This window comes from Ascidiella aspersa, chromosome 4 (assembly GCF_963924565.1).
Source record: "Ascidiella aspersa chromosome 4, kaAscAspe10.2, whole genome shotgun sequence".
NCBI classification, from domain to species: Eukaryota; Metazoa; Chordata; class Ascidiacea; order Phlebobranchia; family Ascidiidae; genus Ascidiella; species Ascidiella aspersa.
In genome coordinates this window covers 25,419,679-25,447,577 of record NC_139450.1, presented here as the reverse complement: position 1 = coordinate 25,447,577, position 27,899 = coordinate 25,419,679, and the positions used below count along the sequence as shown (strand labels likewise).

At 37.5% G+C, this 27,899-nt stretch overlaps 1 protein-coding gene across 1 annotated transcript; it reads left to right on the top strand.

Annotated features, from left to right (window-relative positions):
* The first annotated feature begins 8,779 nt into the window (after positions 1-8,779).
* LOC146157142 (uncharacterized) lies at positions 8,780-26,879 on the top strand. The gene is made up of 29 exons (XM_083387302.1): positions 8,780-8,872; positions 9,106-9,256; positions 9,388-9,458; positions 9,670-9,775; positions 10,071-10,176; positions 10,446-10,550; positions 10,992-11,073; positions 11,547-11,674; positions 12,286-12,385; positions 12,546-12,644; positions 13,644-13,724; positions 14,012-14,144; positions 14,412-14,501; positions 14,646-14,773; positions 15,020-15,163; positions 15,666-15,749; positions 16,344-16,411; positions 16,719-17,124; positions 17,516-17,717; positions 18,050-18,158; positions 18,412-18,523; positions 18,985-19,073; positions 19,844-20,066; positions 20,898-21,031; positions 22,759-22,906; positions 23,373-23,592; positions 24,543-24,657; positions 25,084-25,319; positions 26,126-26,879. Exons 1-29 carry the CDS (start codon positions 8,780-8,782, stop codon positions 26,371-26,373), a joined length of 4,011 nt encoding a protein of 1,336 aa, XP_083243428.1. The 3' UTR covers positions 26,374-26,879.
* The last annotated feature ends 1,020 nt before the right edge of the window (positions 26,880-27,899 follow it).

The following is a 27,899-nucleotide window of genomic DNA, read 5'->3' as shown; positions in this document are numbered from 1 at the left end:
CATAAATTAAGCAAAACACAGCAAATAGTTTTAATGCGATGGATGTAGTTGTTTTTTTCGCGACCAGCTGGTTGACATGTCGTCGGGAGTATGCTTGGTTTCATAGCTGAATTAGCAAGCGCCTTCATACAAACAACATATTGCGGAACAGCTTCTCTATTGTGTTCAATAGCTATAAACCCGTAGTTTATGTAGCCTAAGTCTGGCTGTACTTTCGTTTAGACATGTTCCTAGTATAGTTAAATTAAACAAAATTAAATTCTCACACTATTCCTCTATTTTAAAAGAAATTACAGTAGTTCAATATGATTGAAATATCATTATACTTCAGTTTATTACTACTTACATATTAAACCAGCCAAAAATTAACGTTTTATTATCTTCAACAAGCTAAGTGTTACGTCATAAACGTGCGAAACCTCAAATTAAAGGTAATTAAAACGCAACATTGCAAATACCCAATCTGAAAGTTTTAAAAGTTGAAAGTTTTCGCAAGTTTATACATATGCTTTAAAAAGTTTTCGCAGATTTATACGTAGTCGCGTACCACCTGAAAGACTCTCGCGTACCACCGGTGGTACGCGTACCACAGTTTGGGAACCACTGGTTTAGATGGACGTTCTGTTGTCGTCCGTTGGCCGCTTCTATTAAATAATTCACCGGTGGTCGCACTTCGATGACCTTGTACGTGCCTGCATAGGAAAAATTAAATTTTCGGTTTGATCCTACAGGGACTACGTTATCCCATAACAAAACTGAGTCGCCGACGTTAAATGCGGTGTCATCTGCGTTTCTGTTAAAATGCGCCTCCATTCGCTGGCGCTACTTGACGAGGGTAGTCCGAACAACATCTTCGGCACGAACAAGTCGGTCGTGAAGGCTCTTTATGTTGTCGTTAATGAACTGCGACTCTTCTGATCCTGCTCCGACCAAGTCCGCAGGTAGCCGCAATTGTCGACCTGTTAATAAGAAATGTGGTGAAAATCCTGTACTTTCGTGGGTACTTGCATTGTACGACGCCACAACAGCAGACAGTGCTTCATCCCAGGAGCGTTCATCTTTTTGAACGTAATTTGGAATCATCGAGATTATTGTCCTGTTGTTTCGTTCAACACCTTCGTTGCCGGCGGAATGGTAACTAGTCGTACGTGACTTACCGCAACCCATCAGCTGAAGCAACTCCTTGAACATCTTGCTTTCAAAATTTCCGCCACGATCTGAATGGATGATGTCGGGAACTCCGTGAACAGTCATCCAGCAGTGATACAATACGCTGGCGGTTTCAGATGCTGTTTGCGTACGCAAGGGCCAAGCTCGGACATATTTAGTAAACACGTCACAAGCAACAAGGACATATTGGTACCGGTGGCGTGTTAAAGGTAGCGGCCCCATAATGTCGACTTCTACCCTTTCTAAAGAACCTTCTTCGCAAGATGGTACCAAGGGGGCTTTTGGTGTTTTTGAAGATCTCTTGTTCAACTCGCACTCACGACATTCCATGCAATTCCGTTCAGTCTCCTCGCGCCAGCCTGGCCAGAAGTGTCGTTTAGCGACCTTGGCGCATGTTTTACGAATCCCCAGGTGACCACCGCCTAGCTTTGCATCGTGAAGTAAATCGAAGATTTTGGGCCTTAGTTCACGCTGAGTAACAAGTCTTAAAAGTGTTTTATCCTGGTCGTAGAAATGAATGAACCCGTCTCTAAGTTTCAGTTGGCCAAAGTGACTCCATAAGTGGCTGGTCATGCGTGATGCATTTGACACAGCGTTATATGGGGGTCTGTGTCTTTGGCTTAACAACTGAAAAGCTGGAGCTATTTCTGGATCTTGCTCTTGTGCTTGCGCAATCTCACCCATTGTCAAACCACTAGCTAGAGGCACGAACATCGATAGTGGCAATTTTCGGCGCATCGGTTAACTGGTCTTCGCCTATTCCACTAAGAGCGTCTGCATTTTTATGTTTGACACCCGGACGATGTATTAGATTAAAATCGTATTGCGACAGGTGCTCGACCCATCGGGCACACTGGCCATAAAGGTCCTTTGACTGATATAGCTACTTAAGAGAAGCGTGGTCTGTGCGCAAAGTGAAAGCTTGGCCTAGGAGGTAGCAGCGAAATACCTTGGTGGCATGAACGACCGCTAATAATTCTTTGCGAGTGGTCGAATAATTTCGTTCAGTTTTAGTTAAAGTCCTGCTGCAATAGGCTATAACAGGGGTCGGCAACCTTTTGCTAGTCGCGGGCCAAAACAACCTTAGCAAGTTCTCGGCGGGCCGTAATAAAATTCCACAAAAATTTTGTTATTAAAACGTGTGGTATTTAATTACACTGAATGGGGGTCAGACCTAAATGTTTTATGCAATTGAATAGAAATATTTCTTTTAAACTAAAAATTGAATAGAAATATTTCTTTTAAACTAAACGCGCAAAGCGCGAAAAAATTGCGTTTGTTTGGTTTACATTGCCTTTCGATTTGCAAGAAGACGTAACGCATTGCGCACACACAAAATTAAAATTAGACACATTTTTGATACCCTTTGGTGTAATTTTTATCATAAAAGACGGAATTCATCACAGAAAAGATTAAAAAGATTACGTTGGAGAAACTTTCATTTCAGAGTTCCATGCTACGATTAATTTCCACTTAAATAGTTTTTATGCGCATGGCCCTTTGGTCTTAGAAGACTCCCTTAAAAGAAGCATGTAGCAAAATTTTTTGCATTTTTGTATCGTACAAAAAGTTAATAATATGATGGATGACCTTGGGTCTATTTGAAAAAGAGGTCGCGGGCCGGATGATTTTCACTGGCGGGCCGGATCCGGCCCGCGGGCCGTAGGTTGCCGACCCCTGGGCTATAACGTGTTCCTTTCCCTCGTGCCATTGCGCTAACACGCATCCAATGGCAAAATCAGACGCATCGGTGTCTAATACGAAAGGCCTCTGGAAATCAGGGTAGCGAAGAACTGGTGATTTTATTAAAGACGATTTTAGTTTGGCAAAGCTTGTCTGACACTCGTCCGACCATGCGAATGGCGTCGACTTTTCTGTTAGACGGTGAAGCGGCGCAGCTATTTTGGCATAATCATTTTAACATAAATGAACTTGCGGTAATAAGAAGTTAAACCAACGAACTGTCGTACTTGCTTTGTATTCTTCGGGGCCGGCCATGATTTTACTCCAGCGAGTTTTTCGGGGTCACACAAAACACCTTCGGCAGAAACAATGTGGCCCAAAAATTTTACCTCGTTCTTGAAAAGAGTTCACTTCTTAGGCTTGAGTGTCAGGCCCGCGTCGGCAAGTCGTAGTAGCATGCCCTCCAATCGCTCCATATGCTCCTGAAAGGTGCGCCCATACACAATGATATCATCCAAATAAGCGAGTACTCCTTGCCATTCTATGCCATTGAAAACAATACGCATTAATCGCTGGAAACTAGCAGCGGAATTGCAAAGCCCCATTGGCATCACATTGAACTCGAACAGATCCATGTGGCTCGCGAAAGCGGTCTTTTCGCGGGAACTTTTATCCATGGGAATTGGCCAATACCCAGATTTTAAATCTAGTGTACTAAAATAGGTTGAGTTAGACAGTGTTGTAATGACTTAAGTCAATGACTTGACTTAAGTGCACTTAAGTCACTGTTTTTAAATGACTTGACTTGACTTAAGTCTTTTGGGCAAAATGACTTGACTTGACTTAAGTCTTTTGGGCAAATGACTTGACTTGACTTAAGTCATTTAGTCAAATGACTTGGGTTAAAATAAATTGTTTTAATTAAGCAATTATTTATAAAATTGCGTTATTTAGCCCAATATTTGCACATAAAAGAATTTTCTTGTTATATGCTGCTTTTATGTTATTTTTGACTTGAGTTGCTCATAATAATCGAAGAAGTTTGCCGGTTTTCATAATTTAAAGTTTTATTTTTTTGTCAAGGGCTGGACTTGAAGTTGACTTGCTCTAATTATGACTTGACTGGGACTTGACTTGGGCAACTGATGACTTGGACTGGGACTTGACTTGTTATTTATTCAAAAAGACTTGACTTGGACTTAAGTTATTTTACGAATAACTTAACTGGGACTTAAGTTATTTCAAAATGACTTGTTTACAACACTGGAGTTAGATAAAAGATCGAGGCTTTCGTCTACTTGTGGTATAGGGTAGCTGTTTTTCTTTGTTACCTCGTTAAGGCCGCGATAATCAATGCAAAAACGAGTTTCACTTGACTTTTTCCTCACGAGCACGATCGGGCTTGACCATGGGGATGATGATGGACGTATATGACCCTGGGTCTTCATCTCGTGTACGATTTCCTCCACTTTCTTCTTTTCGTGTGGTTCCATCCGACGAAAGGGTTGTCCCACTGGGCGAGCATCTCCACTGTTAATCACATTTTCGGCGAGATTTGTTCGTCCTATTTCTGCAGAGTGGGTCGCGAACGATCTGCGATACTGTTGCAGCAAGGCCCTGTGCTGAGTAACAAGTCTTAAAAAGTCAACAGTACCATATCATTTATTCTTAGAAACATTCACACAAATGTGTGTTAATAACTGAGATCTAGCCCTTCGAAGCTGCTTTTTGACCAACGACTACGGCTTACGTATAATTAGTACACCAAAAGCCATCGCAGACTCACCGAATCTGTTGATCTATGATGCAAGCAGAGTAGACTAAAAAAACTCAGAAGGGAACGAGTCGAGAAACTACCATGCGCCAATGCTTGCTGATTAAGGTAAAGGTCATAAAGTTTATACCAGTAAGACCTGCAAGGACAAAATGCCTGCCTTGATGACCATTTTTGTGTTAATTCTACTGTAAAAAGCACTTTTACAAAACGCAAGAAACACCCTTGAAACGTCGTCGCGACACCTGACATGGTCACGGCACACCAATTTCCGAGCACTGGTATTAATAAATTTCGTTATAAATGACAAAACATGTTAATGACGCATATAAGTTTTATAAATTATCTCTTTGCTTTAATTATAGCAGTGTTTCTTAACATTTTTAGCTTGGGGACGCATCTAGAGCTATTTTAAAACGTTGCGGCGCACATTGCGAGCGAAGCGAGCGCGAAATTTTTGAGGTGTACCTGTATTTCTCTTAAATTGCTTGCCATTTAATATTTTTAACCCTAGCCCAATTGCTAATACCACCAATTACCGCCTATAAGCCCAAACAGAGGCAAAAATCCGAGACCAAAACAGCGGCGCCCTAATTTCGACAGCAAACGGCCAATGCCAGACATGTGTCCCACAAACATCCCATACCCGTACCCTTTCGCTACAATCCTGGGCGTAATTTTGTCTTATTCCGATTAGTTTGGAGCTTAATTCGACATGTTTAGGTCTTATCTAGACTATTTTAGATTTTATTCTGTCGTGGTCATTAATGCGAATTTGGTCTTAGTAATATGGTATTATGGAAAATCTGACTTAGATATTGTTGCTTTGTAGGTATTCTTGTGTTTCTTACTTGAAAGTACTCTGGAATCAATGAGCTAAGCCTAATAGAAAAGTAAAAATACATGTTTTATATATTAAACTATTTTTTCCTTTTGCTCGTGGCGCACCTGGCAGCCTTCCATGGCGCACCGGTTGAGAAACGCTGAACTATATTATGCATGAGAAAACTGTTCGCCTTGTTGTTTTCGCCAATCATTAATATACAGCAATTATGCACGATCAGGCAATACACAAGCAAGCCCGCATTATTTAAATAGAAGTAGTGAACCCAAAACTGTTATTATGTTGTCGACCGCACGCGACAGATGATCTAAAACGAGTTGCATTTCTAAAATATATTTCGACTGAGATAACCAATAATAAGGTTAGAATTATAGAAAGCTAATATGTGTGAGTATTCTATGATTTATCTAAAATCAAGTGTTTTAAAGCAAATTGAATTGTGATTTCAGAAGAGTGCTTCGCCGCCACCAACAGCTGTTACGCTACGCTTAACTGATGTTCTCAAAGGTTTACAGATGATATGGTAACAACGTAGATCTTTCACCGTTTGTTTAAGCTTAAGAAGTTTTATTTTCATTACCAAATCGTAAATGTGTAAACTTAACTATAAATATTCACTCGAGAAAAGTGAGTTATTACCGTGACATAAGTAACAACACGCCTGCGCGCAATTTGCGGTATCAGTTGTTTTTTACATTATTTTTCCCCTAATTAATTTCTGTTTACGTAAATACCTATATATTTCAACCAGGGAAGATTTAGATTGGCAACAGAAACCAGGGAAAAATGGAAATCGCAACTAAGCCAGGTTGATTGTTCTGAAGTTTTAATCTATGTTGGGAATTGGCCACTGTGGAAAGTATGGCAAGTGCACCCGCGAGTTTTTTTCAACCTTGTAAAAGTGCACCCGGAAAAATATCGGAACTGCACCCCAAATATGTAAAATGCTCATGCGGCATACGTTTACAGTGCATTGTATGCAATACAGAATGCATCGGAAAATCATAAAGTGCACCCGAGGTGTACTTTTTTGACCTTTGTTGCACCCGGTCACCCGGATTTTTCCGACCGTGCACCCGCAAGATCTCGTCGAAACCTGCCATACTTTCCAGCAGTGGGAATTGGGGTCTGAATATGTGGCAGCCTAGTGAAACAGCGCCAAATGTTGAGATGTGAAGAGTACAATTAAGGTTGTATGCACAACTGACTATCAAAATCCTGCCATGGAATACCTGAAACACTGATACAAACTTTTGTTATTGTCTACTTATCTTAACTGCATTCAATACCTTGTGGCCGCCAAGGATTCATGCAAAACAGATTTTGGTTAAAATCCAACGATAAAATAAGATGATTTATAGACCAAACGAGCTATTTTTTATTGTAATTTCAGTTGACCAGCAATATTTCACGCCAAATAACGTCACTGCTTTATTTTTGGGCCACTCTGCATTTCATGACACTTTACACCGGGTGTCCGATATGTATCGCCAAATTTTGAGGTTTTATGTACACCTAAGGTTAAGGAATCTAGCACAACAACCTTTTTCTGGAATTTAGGCGTGCAAGTTGTTAATTCAAGTTTGCACACAAATTCCTTTTAAAATATGTTCAGTGTGCACCTGGCACAGAATGTAGGCCAGGTTTTTCGGGGAAGCATTTTTCGGGGAACATGCCCAGGTCTATTGGTAATTCAGTTTTTAGTGTATTACAATTCCCAACTTAAATTAGGTTTACTCACTTCTGTCTCACAAAACATAGTATGCTGCCAATGTTAATGTCATGTGTGAACATTTAACATCTTCAACTGCCATACAACTCTTTACAGTGTGACTTTTGTTGCTTTAACTTTACTACTTAGGGCAGCATATCCTGACGTACATGTTTGTTAGTATAAGTCAGTCAAGTTTATATATATATATATATATATATATATATATTAAAGGTAGAAAACCTGTTTTCCAAACAGGTACTAAAGCAGTGGTTCTCAACCTGGGGTACGCAAAGCGTTTTCAAGAGGTTCGCAAAAACTTCTAAATATACCTTTTTTAAATTTATTAACGCTGGGAAACATGAATAATCACAATCTTGTTAAGTGATAAAATCACATTGTAACATGTTGCAAATCGCATTGAATGTGACATAACACTTTTTTGTGATATAACACAAATAGATTGTGAAATGGAAGGCAGCATTATTGCAGCTCACATGTACTTGATTTTAGTTTATAATATCGATCGCCAAGATGGCATGCGTTTAGCATTGTTAAAACTCAAACACGCATTTCAAGACTTACTACGCACATTAAAATAAACGTGTCATAAAGCAATTTGGTGTTGTCTGTTACTTTACTCAACATATAGTGCACTCGGCAGATATATACTGAATTATTGAAAAGAACTAAATGCAGATATTACACCAGAAAAATGTAAGGGGTCCGCGACTATTTGAAAGCATAAAAAAGGGGCCACGGGTATAAAAAGGTTGAGAACTACTGCTAAGGTATATAATATTTTCATAACAAATCATGAATTTGTGAAGAATTAGTACTTTTACTTGACTACAGCCTTAAGGAGAAATATTTAGTAGTTGTGTTGCACGGTAATGTAGAATCAAATTAAATAACACAAAATGCTACGATAAGTCTTCAGATGTCCTGAAATGCAAAGAATAAGTAACCACAACCAATCTTTGCTGTTTTTTGCCGTTTTAAATGAATGAGCTAGATATCTAGGTAATTGGTGAACTTAACTAGAATTTAGTAAATTTATACAACCCTCACAATTTTAATCCCATCAGTAAATTTCTATTATTCGGTCTAATTTCCAGGTTAATAAGCAAATCACTTTGTAATTAATTGTGGAGAGACAGTGCTACTACATGCCATATTTTTTGCATGTTGAGCATGATAAAGTTGTGAAGTACAAAACTAACGAATGAGCAATTTCAGACTTAACCTTGAGTACACCCATGCTTGTGTATGCTGTTATGTGGCCACAAATTCGACTGTTGTCATTGCTCACCTACATAGTTACACCTTAAAAGAGGATTCCGCAGTTTGTCGTGAAGTTTAATCTTATGCCAGATTAGGCTGTGTTTAGCCTAATTATCTTTCCATAAAACTCTGACAAAGTTTCAGTGAGCCTAAAGTCTGACAAGTTTCAGAGTCTGTTGTTTTATGCAGCTTGTGGTTGGATGGGTCTAGTTTTCTTGAAGCCTTGTATACCAACATTTATAGTGTTTATTTTAAAACAGATGAATTGTATTGCGCTTGTTGTTTAAGTTTATAAGCAGGCAAACTGGTGAATATGGATTCTGGCAAAGATCCCTTATGGATGCAGCAAGGCACGAGAAGAAACACAAGAAGTTCTTCCAACCATGATAAAGAAAACAAGGACAAGGTAAAATAAACCTAATGAGCTAACAACTCTATGAAGAATGGTTTTAATGCTGCTCTCAACAAATATAAATTCCTGTCAATAGTACTTTTGTGTAAAAGGCATTGCTGTGCTTCCACGATGATTTGTTTTGAATATTGCACTCAATGTTAACTTAATGCAAATTATTGTTGTTGTATTTTTTTTCCCAATCTTCAAACTGTATTGTTCATTGAATTTTCATTTTGTCATTTCAGGTTGCCAGCAATCAACCTGATGATAACAAGAAGGAACAAAAAGAAGATTTGAAAAAAAGAGACAGTGGTACAACAGGTCATATTGTGCGTGGAGACCATAATGAAGTTGTGGAGTACAAAACTGACGAAGGGGAATCATACAAGTTGTTTGGTGTGCATTAAACATTTTTAACATTAGTATAACTTTTGTATAAAATCGTATATTTTAGCTTTGTCATCTACAAATGTATTATACAATATGTTTTTGGTCACATAAAATTTAAATATGATTATTTTATGTAGACTCTGCATATATAGCTACTGAAAGACCAGATAATCCCTACTTCATTGGGACCATTCAAGAAATTAAAGTGGTTCGTAAAAATATATTTTTATAACTAGCAACATGTGTTGCGCTAAACTTGTAACTTTTGACGATGGCTGTTTTGCAAGTTATGGTGTACACAATTTAATAATTTTAATGCATGTAGTAATATTTAATAATTAATTTGTCATTGACAGGCGCGTTAATAACTGTATACCTCAGAATTATGTTGGAAATTAATGTCGTTAAACTGTTGACAGAGCAAAAAAGACAATGCTGTGGTGGTCGTGAAGTGGTACTACAGACCTGGGGAAGTGCCTGATTCTGTATATCAAATGCTTGTAAAGGAGAGACTTGATGGAGCAGGTAAGTGTCTCTCAAGTGGAAAGCTTGTCTGAAAGTATTTGTTTTTCCAGTTTTCACCAAATTAACATTGGAAGCATTTCACATGATTATATATAAAATAAATCAGTTTTCTTTCGTGTTTCAGGCATAGTATCTTGCTTTTTGTTTTACATGTGATTGTAAAAAAAAATCCATAAAAACTACTTCTTTTATATCTGGAACTTTCTTTAAAACACTTTCACTTTTACAATATTATGAAAACCAGCGATTCTAGTTTTTAATTAATTGTTAGTACAATGTAATCTATTGTGTGCAGAAGATCAGAAAGAGAAGGAATTGATTCTAAAGAATGAGTGGCGAAACCGTGAACTCTTTGTGTCTGATGATGAAAATACTGACATTTTTCCAGTGTCCAGGCTTCGGTAAGTAAGAATTTGAGGCCCCAAACCATCCAATATAATCTACAAAGTATTTGTTCTTGACACCGGCAATTGAAATGATTGATAACAACTGTATTCTTAACAGGATGTCTGTTGGTGGGGATAAGCCACTAATCCGCCTTACTTATAAAATAATAATAATTAATCTATGGGTGTCTAATTATGATATTTTGTTATGTTATGCCTACAATGAGGGTTATTTCGATATAAACTGTTAATACATGTATGATTAATTACCACTATTTATTCAGGGGTAAATGCCTGGTGACGCATTTCAGTGACTTTCATGCTGTAAAAGACTATGGCCTTAAACCTGACAGCTTCTTTTATACACTGGGCTACAATCCTGAAACAAGGTATGATGTACATGATGTTTGACTAGAATTTACTTCAAGCTCTAAAAAACATGCAAACTTTTTCTAAACAATGTAGTATGTTTTATATATAACGAGTTTGTCTAAATTGAAAGAAAAACAAATGCAAACTATAACAGTTTAATAGCAAAAAGTAGCACATGGCAATGACATACTAAAATCGTATTGCCAACACAATATGTAAATACATATAAGTTTTAATTAATGAATTGCTCAACAAGTTGTTCCATAATAGTTCAATTTAGGTGTTTTATGTTTTGATTGTTTTAATTTTTTTAAATACAGAATCTGGTATCTATCTTTTCTCAGAAAATGAAATTTCGCGTTTAAAAGAAAGTTGGCTGGTTTTTAGATAATCCCAATTGTTTATTTGCAATTTAAAAAGTCACCTCAATCCTTTTTATCTAAAGATTGCTTTTTCAGACGGCTTACCAGCACACAAGGCGAGGTAAGAGTTGGGCCAAGTCACCAATGGAATGCTTCCACCAGAGGGATTTTTCAGAAGGTAATTTTTATTATGTTTTTTTTATCACTACAATCATGTAACATTAAACACAAACATCACAAATAATATATTAATGAAAACACAAAAGCCTGAACATTTTTTCAGATTAACACATTTTTTCCCTTATTACTTGGGATTTAATTGGTGTAAAAAATATTGTAATTTTTGTGCTGTTATTGAAATTACCCTGGAAACTAAGAACATGGTCATAAATTGACAAAAAAACATTTCTATGAGTGTAGCATAGTTATCTAGAAGCAAAGATTCTATTTTGGATAAATCTTTAAAAAATACAAGTTAGTGTTGGGAGTTTTTGATAGCACTATAACTGCTCAGTATCATCTGCTAAATGGATTTTATATTTTATACCTAGCCCATAGCATTTATTGAGAGACATTATCCCCAACACAAACATTTAATTTTCTAATTGTCATAGGAAACATTTCACCTCACTTTGATATTTCTATTAACAGGCTGTTATTCCTGATTTGTTGCCTCCATTAAAGCCAGCCAGCCAGAAAGTCAACACAGAATGTGAGGAGCTTGTTTGGGAGCCCGGAACAAACGACTGTGACCTTATAATGTACTTGCACTCTGCCAGGTAAATTTTATTAGTTTTTATGTTATTAAAATCGTCAGTAGAATTTTTCTCTTAAACTGGTGATGTGGCTTGTTTAAGACAAATGAATTTGAATGTTAAATGGTAGCTAAAAAACAAGCGCAAAATGAAATCTGAATGCCCTCTTTAAAATCTGACAGTGGTCTTTAAACAGCCTAACAAAGTAATTTGAAAGGCTTTATATGTACCGTGTAAATTGGAAAGATAAAAAGTGGGTAAAGATGGTGGGCAACATTTTTGAAAGCGGTTAAGCTGTTAGGTGTTAGCATAGACCTTGTTTGCCCACTGTTTGCTTATAATATGAACTGTTGTTCACACACTCTTAATGTTTGCTTCCCTGTCTTTACACAGCAATCAGGTTTATGTCTATGTATCCTGCGTTGGTGAATCAGCAATGCTGCAAGTTGCTTGGTACACATTTGCAAATACCTAAAAAAAACTTTATGGGTTTGCATCAAACTATTACTTTAATTATTCTTGGAATTAGATTTTTCTAAATTTGTTTATACTGCTTTGTCATTTTTTTTTGTAAAATGAAATATAAAATACATTACAGTATCACTCTTAAAAAATATAATATATTTGTTTTATAGGAGCATGGCAGCATTTGCTGGTATGTGCGATGGTGGCTCCACTGAAGAAGGTTGTATTATTGCTTCGAGAGACGAAACAACAATTAATGCTTTAAATGTTGTAAGTTATGTTGCATTTTGTTGTTAGCAATTCAGCTTTATAATACTTCCCATCTAAATTAATAGGCACTGCTGTGTTTTTAATTGCAGACCTTGTTGTAATACCACTTGTGGGCCATTTGATAAATAATTGACAATTTGTGTGCTTATTTTTTCTGCAGTTATTCCAGAACAAGGGTGACACTAGAGCAGCCTTACAAGTCGTTGTCAAGAACCCTTTGCCTTTGACAATTGAACGCAAGTGGACCGAAGATCAAGTGGTAAGCTTTCCTTGTTTTATGGGTGATAAAATATTCTGGTGTTAAACAGGCAAAGAAGATAATATTTCAATTAACCATTTGATAACTCTGTAAATTGTACATTGCTAGAGTCATCTTATCAGAGTCTTATATAATTTTTTTTTATAAAATCGATTATGGTAATTGACTTTACTTACTTCACCTGTGCAGCTATGTAAAGTGTTGAGTTGTTTTTCACTGAAGGTATAGAGCTGCCATAGGATTACACTGGCTGCTCTTTTTGAGTTATATTTGAAATGTTTTGAAGTTTCAAATTGCTGAGTTTAGTTTAAACAGTGCCAATTAAGAAAATCTACAAAACACCTCTGTTTGTGTGTAGGAGCTAAATGTTAGGCATTGTACCTTTGTAAGTATGTTCCACTTTGGCCTAAGCTGGCTTGTATGGCAGGCACCTTTTTCCTGTGTCGGGCTTTATGATTGTGTTGTCTCAACAACTGCCTGTGGTCGATGGCCGCTCACCTGAGCACCTATCTGCTCTCATTTACCACCGTTCATGTTTACACAACAAGCAGTGCCTGTGATTCTAAGTGATGGCCCGCCAGTTAAGCCCATGTAGCACTATTGCGCAGCGCTCGCCCAAAGTGTTTCCACGCCTCGCCTGCTTTCAATTGATGTCAAGTCAAGGTTTTGAACCTTGTGATCCCACTTGACTGAATCGCAAATCTGAGCCGTTAATCTACCCAGACAGTGTCGACGGGGCATATCGCAGGCATGTTGCTATCCAAACAAACACCTCAGCGGCATTGCACCTTTTATTACAGTTTCTGTATACTTAATTTAGTTTATAGACTATTCAAGTTACTGTTGTAAAACTATTGTTTTACCAGGAAACTTGCAACTTGTTAGGTATATCTTATAAAATTTTCTCATTGTGTATGATTTCATGAAATGTACAACATGTTTTTTTATATACAATTTTTATAAAAGATAATTAAAGTTTTTTGTGTATAATTCTTTCAGAAACGTTTTCAAAAGGGCCTAAGACAGAATGGAAAAAACTTTTTCAAAATCAAAAAAGACCTCTTACCTAACAAAGAAACGGTAAGTAGCGTAATGAGAGATTGTCTAAATCCTTTTGTGCGATCGAACAAAGTCTATGTTTGGCTGATGGATATCTCCATAATACCTGTGGGCACAGGGTTTTCAGCTGTACGTGTCATTAATCTTCAAACTACAGACAGGCCTAGACAAATATCACCTGACACTATATCAGATGTTTTAACTTTAAATTATATGAAACTCTGTATTTAATAAAATCAATCACAATTATGGCATTTGTTTACAGTCTCTACATTATTTATTTACTATTATTGTTTTATCTCCTGCAGTCTGAACTCGTTGAGTTTTATTACTTATGGAAAAAAGTTCAAGAAAATCTAATGGTTCAGCCTCAAAGCAAGAACAAGCGACAGGCATCCTTAAAAAGAATTGCAAAGCAAGCTGTTCCAACCGCTGAACCAGGTGACATTCCTATATTAGTTTTTAATATCGTAAAACTTAAATAATGAAATAATTTTTAATTGCAGTTTCCTAATAATTCTATATACATTGTTTATATATTCTTATATTTAACTGTCTAATAACACAATTATAAAGAAATGTCTTGTAATAGCATAATTCAGTACAAAATTATATATAAGCACAAACATACATTTATTAAAAATGAAAAGTATGTTTGAGTATTTTAATTTGCACGAATATTTATTGTTTATTAATATATAGCAGGAGGGGAAGGCAGCTCAAGTGATATGGTTTCCGACAGTGAAGAAAGTGACAAAGATACAACAAACTTCAGATGCATGCACTGCTGCACTACAAGTAAACATATCTTGCTCGTTCGTTCATCCTGTAAATCAGCCTGTATGTTTTTTTTTGATATAATATCAAATTCCTAAAAGTTGACAATCATGAAATTACACCTGTCCGCCCTGCTAATTCCCCACTTTTCACCTGTTGGTTTAGAATCGGAAGATTGGAATGTTGGAGGAAAGGAAGGTGTAATGCTGTGTACTAAGTGTAGAATCTTTTTTAAGAAGTATGGAGGATCTACAAAAGTTGATATTGATTTCGACAATGATACTCCGTCGGATGTAAGAGTTCGTTTATTGCAAATAAGGAAGCATAATCTTCCTGCAAAATAAATTATATTATTACTTTTTAAGAAATGACTGTTAAAAGTTAAAACACAAATGTATGTTTTCCAACCAAAAGTTATTCACATATATTTATATATTTATAAGCTGTATTTGAAAAAACTACATCATGTAGATACACTTACACTTATAAGCTGCATCCTCAGTGTAGGATTAACGACTAATATGTATACGCCTGATCAGGTTGAAGAAGTTGGCCGTGCTTGTGCCATTCAGCCTCCTCCTTTCATGTTTAAACCCATCAAGGAAAAAATGAGTGAAGAGCATCACCCTGTGCCAGAAAGTATGGACTGTGATGAAAATAGCCAAGACCAACATGAAGTAAAGGTATGTAGAAAACATGCAATCTATCATTGACTAATATTTTATATACAAGCTATTTTAGTAACATTTGTCATATCCAAATAATGTTAAAAATAATGTATAAAATTTGACCACAATAAGTCGTAATTGGGTCAGAATACAAACATAATAATTTATTGTTTATTATATGATAATAAATCACCACTAAACACTTCCTAAAAAGCATTGGTTTAAGGGTTAAACTGAAGACAAATATTGCTAACCCTAATTTAATTTATAATAAGTCACTATACCCCCTAAATGTTGGTTATCTACTAGCTGTCTAAAGCTACATTTGTTAGTTGAATTCAGGTAAAAGTTTAATTCCTAGAAAAATGGGTGAAATCAACTTTTGTGTTACCATTAAATTTTCTTATGTTTGTTGTATATACATTGCCATTTTTATACACCATTTTCGACCACTAAGCATAACCTTTTTTACTGAGATGTCTTCAGCAGCATAATTTTGGTTACATTTGTGTCTCAGTCATGTAAGCGAGAATGGGAAGCTGCAGATACATCTTCTTCATCTGACGAGAAAAATATTGACAAAAAGCGCATTAAAGCTGAGGTAATGAAATGTTAAAATACTAATTAAGTTTTATCAGAACTTTTTTTTACTTAAATAAATAATAGTTTTAAACCTCACAAAGATTCTCTTAATTTGTGTTTTTGTTGCATATTCCTGAGTTTGTTTACCAACAATTTTAAAGACAAGGCAGTGAAATGTTAAATACTATTTAAACTTGATCAGGACTTTTTTAGGAAAAATAGTTTTAAACCTCACAAAGATATTCTTGCCTGAAAATTTGTGTTTTTGTTGCGTATTCCCCAGTTTGTTTACCCCAAATTTATTGGTTTAAATTATGCATTACCACGATCATCTATTTACTTGTAAACCAGGTTTTCTGTGTATTGAAAGCCCCAAAGCTTTAGCCTTTCTGGCACTGTTGGGTGTTTCATGATTTATCCATCAGCATAAATAATTCATTTCAGACTAAGCGAAAAGTTACATATTAAAGGTCCAATGCGTCGTGCTGTAGATAGCTCAGCTGATTTGGGGTACAGCAAAGTGCCATTTTCTCATTAAAAATGTATGGGGGTGGTGCCTTGGCATGAAATTAATAAACATGGATTGTTGTCACTGCCTTTTATTATTCTACAGAATAAATCTCCAAGTGGATCTCCTACTCACATGCTCACCAAACCAAGCATTCCAAAGTGGCAAAATAGGTAAAATAAGTGCTTTCAACTTTTATACTTTTACGTTTGCCTTAGATTATTTTATATCAATATGTGCCGACAGTAGAATTTAAAAGTTAAACCCAGGAAAAGTTTAATACAAAATATATCATTGCATACAAAATATAGAGCCTGTAAAAAAGTTAAATTATCCGCCATTTCTTTGTATTTGAATGTTTTTTGCTTAAAGTCATATCGCTGTACTAATGTCTTGATTAATTGTCGTCGATTGTTGAAACACATCAAAATCAATTCGACCATTCGATTTGTCCAAATAACAGCAAATCTTTTCTTTCAGTTCGGAATCGATCGCCCTGGTTAAAGAGGCGCCCTTTCACCCTCCCCAGCTTCCCCCCAACCCAGAACTCCAGGCCTACAACCCCCCAAACGCGCACGGATTCACCTCGTACACCCGCCTTCCGTCGCATCAAGCAGTACCGGGAAAGCTTTCGCCGAAAATCGAGCCCCCTTTGCATACGACCAACGTGCGAACTTCGAATAGTGAAAACGCTGAAAATCCGATTGCAGTAGCGCCAGTACCACAACAACCGCCACCGCCTGTTTCCCTCCCGGTGGCTCACCCAACCTCGCTCCAGGGTTACGCCGTGCCCCACAGCACCCTTTTTTATCCCGTGGTAAAACCCCATGCCCAGCAGCCGGCTGTTGACATCAAGAACCGGACACCTTCTCCCAAACAGGCAAATGTGAGTTGAATCTCAGTAGAGGTTGTGGCCTATGCAACTAAAAAATACAAGTGACATAGTCCAGGGGCGAACCCAACGTTTTAAACCTAAATCTCGGCAAACTCATTACGTTTCTGCTGCTGGTTGAAAGGACGCCTTCAGTTTTAGGGATAAAGCATATAAATTTCGCATTTTTACCCGATTTTGCGATTTTCGGCAAAAATTCCAACTCGATTTCCTCACACCAATACATGTTCAAATGAGCTTAAATTTTGTATATAACGGTTTTAGGTGTTTATCTATCAAAACCCTAATAATATGAAAATTATACAAGCTGAAGGCTTTGTTTTAAATATTATTAAAGCATCGTTTGCATATGTACAAAAATAAAACCTGTTTGAACACTATTTAGAATGAGAATGCTGCTTTTACTGAGACTTCGGCGAATATCCCTGACAAGAACTTTGGAAAGATTCCGCACCAATATGTGCAGAACAAGCAGCCGATTGAGGGAACGTCGCACGACATGCAATACAACAACGCGTTGGGGTCGGAGAAGAAAACGCCACCTCAACAGCCACCGTCGCATCACGCTGAAAATTCTCTTCATGCAGGTTCATTATATGGCGCTTTATACCACCACAAACCCACACACCAGACAACGGTGTTACCTATAAGCTATAACATAATCCAATCATAGCCCTTTGCAATTCCAAAACACGAAGGAAAACTAGATTAAGAATTTTCAATTTGCTGCTGAAATTTAACGGTTAAAATATAAAAAAGCGTTTTTGCCGCCATTTAGTAAATACTAATTTGTTTACCGAAAGAATCAAATCTTGATTTTTATCCAAGACGTATTTTTAAATCGTACGTATGTCATGCCTTTAGGCTTTATCATTTTACCTCTACAGTTAGTGTATAGGACTTTTTACTTTTGTTACAGGACTGTATACCCCTGTCGATCAAAAAATACCAGCACAGGCTAACCCGCCTGTCGGTCCTATTGATACTCATAGAGAAAAAGGACAGGAAACAGGCAGAGCTGCCATAGTGTAAGTTTTTTTTAAGAATTATCTTGCTTAAAACCAATGTATAATAAAATTATATGTTTAAAACCATGTACTATTTATCTCTGTAAAAATATTTAAGCGATAATATTTTGTAAAAAAGTAAAACTAACCCTCTTCAATAAATTCGATAAATACACGAATGTTGTTATTACATGACGACTAGTATTTTTGTTTCTAAGAAATACAAAAAAGGCATGAAGTATAAAACAAGACATAAAATGGTTTTATTTCCCAGTAATCCCGGTCTTCCCAACCAAGAAATATTGAATTGTGACGGATCTCAGTCTGACGAGGAACCCGCCCCAAATATATTGCCTTCACATCATATTACAATTCCAGCTGGCCAGGTAACTAATGTCTATATTCCTGTTCCACAACTGCACTATAGAGTTTCTGCCAATCTGTATACCCATAGTTTTTAGTAGTGTGTTCCGTCAAGGTGTATTTTTTAGTATTTTAAATATTTTCTGTTACGTTTTAAAAGAATTAAAACGCAAAAAAGCATTATTGAGCATTTTATTGTTCAGCCGTTAATTTATAGAGTTTTTAATTATGTTGTATTAATAACGCGTAATTAGATCTTCTCATAATGTAAAGGTGTATTTTTTTAGTATTATAAATATTTTCTGTTACGTTTAAAACATTTAAAACGCAGAAAAATTATAATTACGATGTTCAGCCATTCATTTATAGAGTTTTCAATTATGTTGTTAGAACCACGCGTAATTAGAACCTCGTAAATAAAATCTGTTGTATGATTGTTGCAATTCATATTGCGGCCCATTTATAACACTTCTGTTGTTTTCAGCCATATCCAAGTAATTTCTGTCTTTTCAATGATGGCTTGCCACCCAGGAACACGAAGCGGACGACTTTATTTACCTACAGCAAAACAAGGTTTGTTCGTGTTTTAATTTAAATTTTAAACTTCTCATCCTTTACATAAGGAGTAAAATAAAAACATAAACATGCGTTTTATTTTGTAAGAAAGTGACTAAAAGTAGTACTAGAGCTTTTTGGTTTTTGTGAAGAAGATAAATGCTTTACATTTCAAACAAAAAAGGTCTGATTTCATTTCAAAAACTCACTTTAATTGTCTATGAAACAGTATGAAACAACTGTTTCATAATAATAAATAACTAATACGGAAAGTTTTGCCTGTGTAAAAAAACTTACTTAATCTTTGCCCCGCCGAGACCTTTTCGCGCAGGTTCGTTTGTTTACATGTATATTTGTTACCAAACTTAATCTCAGCGTCCTCACGGCCAATGTTTGCGGGCTTCCCGTGGTTACTACGAATTCGGGAAAGACTGGGTGAAAAATAATGCGTTGATTCGTTGAAACAACTTGTTGATATTAATGTGCTGTTGCTACCAGGCATAGTATACTAAAAAGAAGTTTTTCGCTACTTATTTATTTTATCCGACATTTCGGCTACCTATATTGCCAATGTCAGGGAATTATTCGTCACTTCGATAGGCAGAGAGATTATTTTTTTACAAGTTATTAATGCACAAAGGTTGAAACGACATTGTCCACTAGGTAGGAATCATTTTCAACAAAAAAAAAAACGTTTTCAAAAACCGCAACGATGTTTTGTAGGATGTTAAACTTAGCGACCTGTATGCCTAAAAAGCCGACACATAACCACACCCAACACTCCGTAGGCTGCTGGGGTTCTCCAATAAGCTGTGCAGTCGCACCGATCTGATGCTGGCGCCCAGTGTCGACGCCCGGACCAAGGCCAACCACAAGCAGTCTGGCCACTCGTCCATGTCTTCAACCGGACCCACCCCTGCCCCACGCCAGCAGACCCCGGTCCAGTCCAGGACCGCATCGTCGGACCGCGATCGCGACTCGGCCAAACGCTCGCGTGAGGAAAGGACACCAGTGAGTTGTTGCTTTGAAGTGTTCCTCTATCTGCGCGAATCGATGCTTCTTTTTTTCAATTTTTCGAGAATTTTGTGTCGTATTAAGCCAGTGGTTCTCAACCGGGGTGCCATATCTAATGCTCAAGGGTGCCGAGAGTTATTTAAGAATCTGATTTTTGCTTAACTCTTACAACTTTTTGTGTAAGATTAGAATGGAATAAACCCAATTAAAACTTCATACGTTGTACAGAGTTGATATGTGTTGTTTCAGTTTTTTATTGTGACATTCTAGTGAAGTACCTCGTGTAGGGGTGCCGTAATCTATTTATTATTTCTGAGGGGTGCCGCAAGCCATAAAAAGTTGAAAATCACTAAATTAAGCTGTGACACTTTTTCGCCTTTAGTATTTTACAAAACGTTATTCGAAATTCCTTATAAAGCTAAAAAATAATATATGTACGTCAGTGGTTAGGCAAAACTGTTTGCAAAAAACATTGTCTACTTTAAGACGTTATAAGAATATTAAAGCCCATACCGATGTAGATATCATTTTGAAAGTTTCGAATAACTCTTATTCATTTAAAACATGGAGTTTAATATTCTTATTACGTCTTACTATAACCTCCAACCACTATGCTCCATTGTCTACTTTGTACGCGGGTCGTTTGCAATTGCATTCTTTAAATAGCCGAATTTGTTTTCTATATATGCGGGCGAAGTAGCTGGACGTTAGAGCAAATCTATGAACCAAATAACGCGCAACACGTGAATCAGCTGGGCAGCGTTAATTCGAAATCACCTATCTCACAAATTTTGTCGACAAAAAGCAAAATAAAAGCTTATTTTTTAGTCACGCGGAGAGACGCCGTCCGTTAAGCGCGAAGCTTCAAGATCGGGGCCCCATGTTCCTCGTACCACCCCTGTCCACGTGACCCCCCAGCACAGATCAACCCCGACCCATCTGAGCAACTTCAGCCAACACAGGTTGGTTTATTGAATATTTAACAAATATATAAAGTGTTGCTACCAGGCTTGTAATATTAATTAAAAAAACGCTCCTCTTGTAATTATAACTCTTAACCAACGATTCGTCAACCTATGCAAGTCGCCCTAATTCGTCAGGGTAAATGACGCCGAAAGCTCGTAGTTTTTCCCTCTGTGTTTTTTATATATTGTACTACGAGCTTTCGGTGCCATTCACCCTGACGAAGGCGACTTGCATATGTTAACGAAACGTAGGTTAAGAATTACAATTACCAGAGGAGCTGTTTTTGAACAAACTGATATTTCAGACATATTATAAGCACTTGGCTATTTAAGGTGTTTTTCGTTATGTGTCCTCGGCTTACTTGACAGGGTCCCTGTTTTAAACTTTATACAATGTCGGTCAATACCACTGCGTAACATGCGTCAGGCTTTACACCAAAATCAATATCACTTTTCCAGTAAATCGAAAAACATTTCTATGGCGATTTATATTTCAAGTTTGTGCTTGGCAACTGAAGTAAACATTGCAGAATTTAAATCACTCAGCAACAATTGTAAAAATATTACATATTACATTTCGCTTGTTTAAAACTCTAAACTCGGTTTAACTATATATCAACTGATTCATTAATTTGTACCTTGATCAGCTCTGTTGTAAGGATACGCGTAAAACCATGCATGTTTTCACTGGTATCTGGCCCAGTGCAATGTGCATGTTATTACTAGTATCTGTCCCTCATAAGTCGCCCTAGCCCAGGATACTGTCACCCGCATCCGCTGTATATTGGCAGCCTTCAGGTGGCATTACATACTGTAAATTATCCGACTTCAAAACAGTGCTTCCAAGGAGGCCGCTCAAAGCTACTATTCTGTCTGGGGTAATCAGGTGGCACTATATAGAGACAAATTGTATTGAAATCTGGACAAGCTTTTGAACAACCGTGGTTCATCAGGTCAAAGTAGAAATAAAAAACAATTAAAAAAATGGAAGCATAAAGGCACAAGCTCGAGTAAAAGGCGAAAAAAATGACCAAGTCTAACATATCCACAGGCACGTGCTCACAAGGAGCATCTTCGAATCAGACAAATACGGCCATTTACAAAGATTGGTATTCTGTCACGAGATTCAAACTGCTAACCTCGGTTTTATGTTTTGTGGTATCGATCACAGTTTTTTAAGCCTCACTCACGCCCAAACTTGGACAACTAGATTTATTTTAGCTTTTTAAAATTAGATTAGAATTAGAATTACCGAATTCCTAAAAAAAAAAAAAATTCAACTAGAATTTGAACTAGAATCACATTTAATTATTTACATTCAGTTTAATTTAATCGCGAATTATTATTATACGAACGTCAAAATTAAAGATGTGTGTGCTATTTTTTATGCCTTTTTTAGACTGTAAAAATGACACCCGTCGTTCCAACCAAAGAGTTTTAGTTGAAATTTTGTGTTTTAACCGAGAGACTAAAAATGCCGTTAGACAAAATAGCAGTTTTGGAAAAATCCGAATTAGCTTAGAACTAGAATTAAAGCACACAAGGAATTCACAATTTTGCTCTAATTCAATGAATTAGAAAACTCAATTATCTAGTTGTCCAAGTCTGCTTCACGCCCCTAATCGCAGGTGTAACCACAAAGCGTTGACGAGATTTGTTTGTCCGGCAATCTGTTTTCCTCCTAAGGGAATTACAACTGTCTGCATATGCCTACTGTGTTATAGCAGAAGCTCACAACCGCACAGCTCACCGTACGCATTGGGGCCGGAGTCATCTGCTTCACACACACTCCGACAATACGCCTCCATCGACCGCGACTCGATGACCGCCATGATGCCCCCGGGACAGAACCTTATGCCCTATTACGTTCAAGTAACGATTTCTTTGTTTTCCTTTCTGTGTACATGTTGTTTCGGACACTCGCTACACACTTTTTATTTATATAATATTGCTCGCGTTGGAAAGCCGATCTTAATTGGAAATTTTTATTTCGCTTAGTTTCGAACATTACTTACATACTTCTTATTTCGGTTGAAGCTTCATAAACCGTAATTATTGTCTGAAGAGTAAAGTTTGATATAAAAGCTTCAAATACGGCATCTAGATTTTGCTGATCATAAATTAGTGATGGCCGTTCTGCTCCAAATAAAGGTTGAGACTTTGGACGAAGGTCAATACATATACTCTAACACGAATAGCACTATTTTATTAAACCTTAAAAAATCGTACAAAAAGTTCGATATTAGGTCATAGTTTTTCGCCCTCCAAGCATCTTAGTCATGCAGCTGGCTTATCACGGACATATGTTCGGAAACCTCACGAGTGTTGTGGCTTTCAGCAGAGCGAGCGAGACCTGAGAGAGCGCGAGTTGCGTGAGCGTGAACTGCGGGAGAGAATGCCGAAGCCGAGCGCCGAAAGCAAGTTCCTCGAGTCCCTGGACGCCCAGGCGGCCGCGGCCCAAGCACAGGCCATGATGCTGCAGAACCTGCACCCCGGCCTTATGCAGGGCCTTATCAACCAGCAAGCGTTCGAGCAAGGCCATCCCCCCAACCTGCCAGGTGACCCGAGGGTGTTTATTACTTAAGTTGCTTGTTCATGATATCCGAGATGGACGAACGCTTTTTTAGAGCCATTAGCGCACTCGCAACTTATCCAGTCCGCGGGCCTGATATGGTAAAATGAAGTTCCTTGGCGGGCGGGATTCCTAAATTGATACATTAATCGTGTATTTATCCACCTAAACACGGAATAACTTGTATTTTGTTGTACTCTTTACACATGGCAACACACTTTCATTGCAAACATACTGCTTTCTTGCCGATTTAAAGGAAAAAGTACTTTGACATTCAATCCTTGTTAAATTCGCGACGCTTTTTGTCAACTTTACGTTTCTGGGCAAAATCCGTGGGAAAATATTTATTGTAACTTCTAAATCTAATTTTAACCTAAAACAAAGAATCTAAAAACACAACGAAAACAAAGAAATAAAGAATAACCAACAATCACTATTTTTTGACGTAGTAAACAAGTAGTATGGGATTGTGACAAACTGTTCCTGGCCCGCGGGCTGTATGTTGCCCGCCCATGCATTAGCAAGTTGTATTAATTTCGGTAAGTTTAACATTTTGCAAGACATTTAGCCACGGTAAGCGATCGAGCACAGTGTAAATAGCAAAATATTTACTCTAGTGTTAAATTACTCTGGCCCTAAAGTTATTTATAATAATTCAACGGTATTTACTCCGGTTAATAATAAACCGGAGAATCAACAATACTACTTTTTACTACTGGACAAGCAATAAGGCATAAATATTTCCTTACGATTTAAAATCTTCGCTCACATACAGTTGGTAGAGCTAAGCAACTTGACCAACGCAATTTATGGTTCGATTTGTAATTAAGTTTTCATGTTCGTTCCATTAGGTAGGGTTATCGGCGCGTAAAGGAAGGGCGCATAACAAGCCGGAACTATTTTTCTGTTTAACTTTATTCTTTTGTCACTGTGCAGGTATGTTCCTTGGTGCTCCCGGCTCCACTCCGCATGTTCCTGGCATCCATCCCTTTATGGCCCACCCCGAGCTGCAGCTGCAACAGAACATGGCCGACCGGCTTGCAAACGAGAGGTCCGTTTCGCCTTTGTCGATTCAAATAATCAGACCTTTTTTTATTTGGACTAAAATGCTTGTAATGTCGGATAATATCGGACTGGTGCCGATACCCGATGCCAAGTGGTAGTATCGGTACTCTTCCGGTATCGGTGCCGATCCAATGGCCAACTAACATAGGATTTTTATCCTGGTTTGCGATTGAACCAGCGATTTTTATATTGAAACACAAATTTATCAAATGATATTAGGTTAACAACTAGAGATAACTTTTTTCATTTCTGATAACTTTAACCTGGAAAACATTACCGTTGAACGATTCACTTTCCACTATTATGCTTTTTCCAGCACGAAATATCGGGTATCGGAAGAAACAACATGTATCCCGCATCCCTACCGGTAACGTTGGATGTAGTAGAACTGACGCTAGCATTTCATTTTCAGAATTCACGCGGAAAGGGTGGCTGCCCTCGAGCAATACCAACGCGAGGTGCTGCAAAATCACCAGCACTCGCATGTTCACTCCCACCTTCACCTGCACCCTTCCAACCTGCCAGGAGCCCCGCCAGTCCCGACATCCATCCCCCCTGCCCCCCACGCCGACCCAGCCTTGGCCATGATGGCAATGCAGGCGCAAACCCAGCAGGCGTTTGCTGCCGGAATGGACCCACTTCAAGCCGGTAGGTTACACAGAAGTGGTTTTAATGCTCAATACTTCAAATATATTGCTTAATCTTCTTTTAAATGTACCAATGAGCTTCATGAGAATATACATTACAACTGTGTTAACTTACATCTTTAATATTAAAAGCTAGAGATCGCTTTTTTGGACCAATACCGATACCCGATTTTTTATAATTTATCAACCGATACCGATACCAATTTTTATATACCTGGGAAATGTTCATAACTTGAATTAATTTAAAATAAAATCTAAATCACATTTTAGTTTATATCTCTTTAATTATTAAACTATTATTTTATTAACTTGGTGTGATGCTAAAACCCTTAATAAAAAAATGGGTAAGTTGTTTGTTGTACAGAAAAATTATATCATATTTTCGTACTAAAATATCGGCCGAAGTATCGGCCTACATTTAGCGAGACCGGTAGAAAGTCAAATATCGGCCTATATATCGGTAGAAGCCAAATATCGATCGATAATATCTGTAAACCGATATATCGGCCTATCTCTATTAAAAACATGGACTATTTAAAATAACTGAAACGTACATACACAATGTGTATTCTGTGATCAAAACCATCTTTAAGTCGTTCTGGTCAACGGTAACGTCTGTGATTTTTTTTCAGCCTGGCCTTGCGTGTTCTATAATACTGATAACGCTGACTGATTTCGGTTAGCCATTTCGAAGGCATCTTGTGTACTACTTAAAATAAAAATTTGAATATAAATATGATTGGTTTTGTGAAATAACACTAACAACAGACTCCACTAAGTCTTCGACCTTTTTGAAATGATCTGTAGCGTCCATGTCCCACTCGATGTTCAACTTCGGTGGAATCAGGGGTCCGCCCGTCGGTTCAATGTTTCCCCCTGGGCTACAACCGCATCCCGGCTTGGCTCCAAGGCCAGAAGCCATCCAGCAATACCTTTCAGCCACGCAGCTTTCGGCCACCCAACATCTGCAGGCTGTCGCACAGGAACAGAGCATGATGGAACAGCAGCGCATTTTACAAGAGGAGTACTTGCGGGCACTCGGGCATAAGCCTTAGTTTTTTGGAGTAGCCCAATTTTACGCCTTCGTGAAATTTTCGCTCTCTCTGTCTCTCCAGCGCCGAAATTGTGTAAGGCGGTGTTGCAAAAACACGTGCTGCTTCTTTCTCTTGGTTATAAATTTATTGCTGCTGCTGCTTGAAAGGGGAAGACCTAAGTCAGCAATACTGTCGTTCTTTAATGTACTACTTTGTAAATCCGCTGTGATTGCGCGTTGGTGCAGTTCTTTTTTACATTTACCAACATTTTTTTCCGGTCTGCAACATTAAAGTTTTCTATCGGCGATATTCTCCTTTTGAATCGAGTCAACATTCTTCAAGTTTTTTGCCAATTATGATATGTATTTTCAAATATATAGGCCTATGACTTTTAAAAACATACGAATTGCGATTTTTTCCCTTTACTATAATTAAATTATGTTCCTGATATTTACCTCATTTAAATGCACTTTAATAAACGAAATCAATTTAAAGATTTTTTTAATTTCCATGTGTTGAAAATTGCTGTGACCCTGTATATAATATACAATACATCAATATGAAATACAATGACGTTTCCAAATAAATATCAAAGTGGGCTAGAGATTTGAAGCAAAATTTGTTCTTTTTTGATGGTTAGCACTCCTAAACTCGATTTTCAAGCATTGGGACTAATTATTGGAACGAAATAGTTTTCGCCAGAAATTATTACTTTATATTTGAAGGTAGGATCTTCCGGAGACATAAAATAATCGCTATAGTTTTTTCTGCACTATTGATAAATATGTGGTCTATTCAGTTAAGGTAGGATCAAGTAAGGGCGACTTCTTTAAGCGCCATAGCTTTGCTCCGATATTCAGTAGTTTAACATAATTACACGGTTGATTACGAATTGGTGACAGAACGCTATAAATGTAAAAATATTACGGAGTTCAACTTCATTTGCAACACAGAAACATATGGAATAGATCATAGAATATGCCCGTAGGCAGTGACCCAATCGAAGAGGAAACGTGGCCATGTTTGCCCCGACCTTTTTTACTTTTCCAGTGCGTACGTTTTCGCGTTCGTAGCTCTTTTAGGTTTTTCAGAAGGTCTTAGCGGCCCATAAAAAAATTGCTCGAAGACGCCGTGCGTTTCTTCAGATCCTCGAAAAATTTTTTTTGAACTTTTACGACATAAAATTGTGTTATTGCTTGCCCGAATCGATAACACCTATCTAATGGGTCCTTAGGCTACGCCGCCTGGATTTTTTACAACTGATTTGTATCAAGCAATTCAAAAGGAACATAATGCGTGTTTTTCTCTTTGCTCTTTAAATGGTGTCAAATAAGCAATTTTGCGTGAACTTTGGTGGTTTGTGTTTGTGGCCGCACTGTGCGAGCGGGCTAGTCTTTAAGTCATCAAAGCTAATTTAAATAGCATATAGCCTGCCATCCCGCAAAAATATCCCTTTTAAATAAAAAAAAATCCAGTATTCGAGGCAAACAGTCGGCAACTGACTGCACAGCACTTCTCGCAATTAATTAAAATTATAGCATGATGCA

Bases quoted from the DNA above. Each gene is read 5' to 3' on its own strand.
- LOC146157142 (XM_083387302.1), top strand. From the start codon at position 8,780: ATGGATTCTGGCAAAGATCCCTTATGGATGCAGCAAGGCACGAGAAGA. The intron at 11,675-12,285 runs GTAAATTTTATT...TTTGTTTTATAG, and splicing joins ATGTACTTGCACTCTGCCAG to GAGCATGGCAGCATTTGCTG. The intron at 12,645-13,643 runs GTAAGCTTTCCT...TAATTCTTTCAG, and splicing joins AGTGGACCGAAGATCAAGTG to AAACGTTTTCAAAAGGGCCT.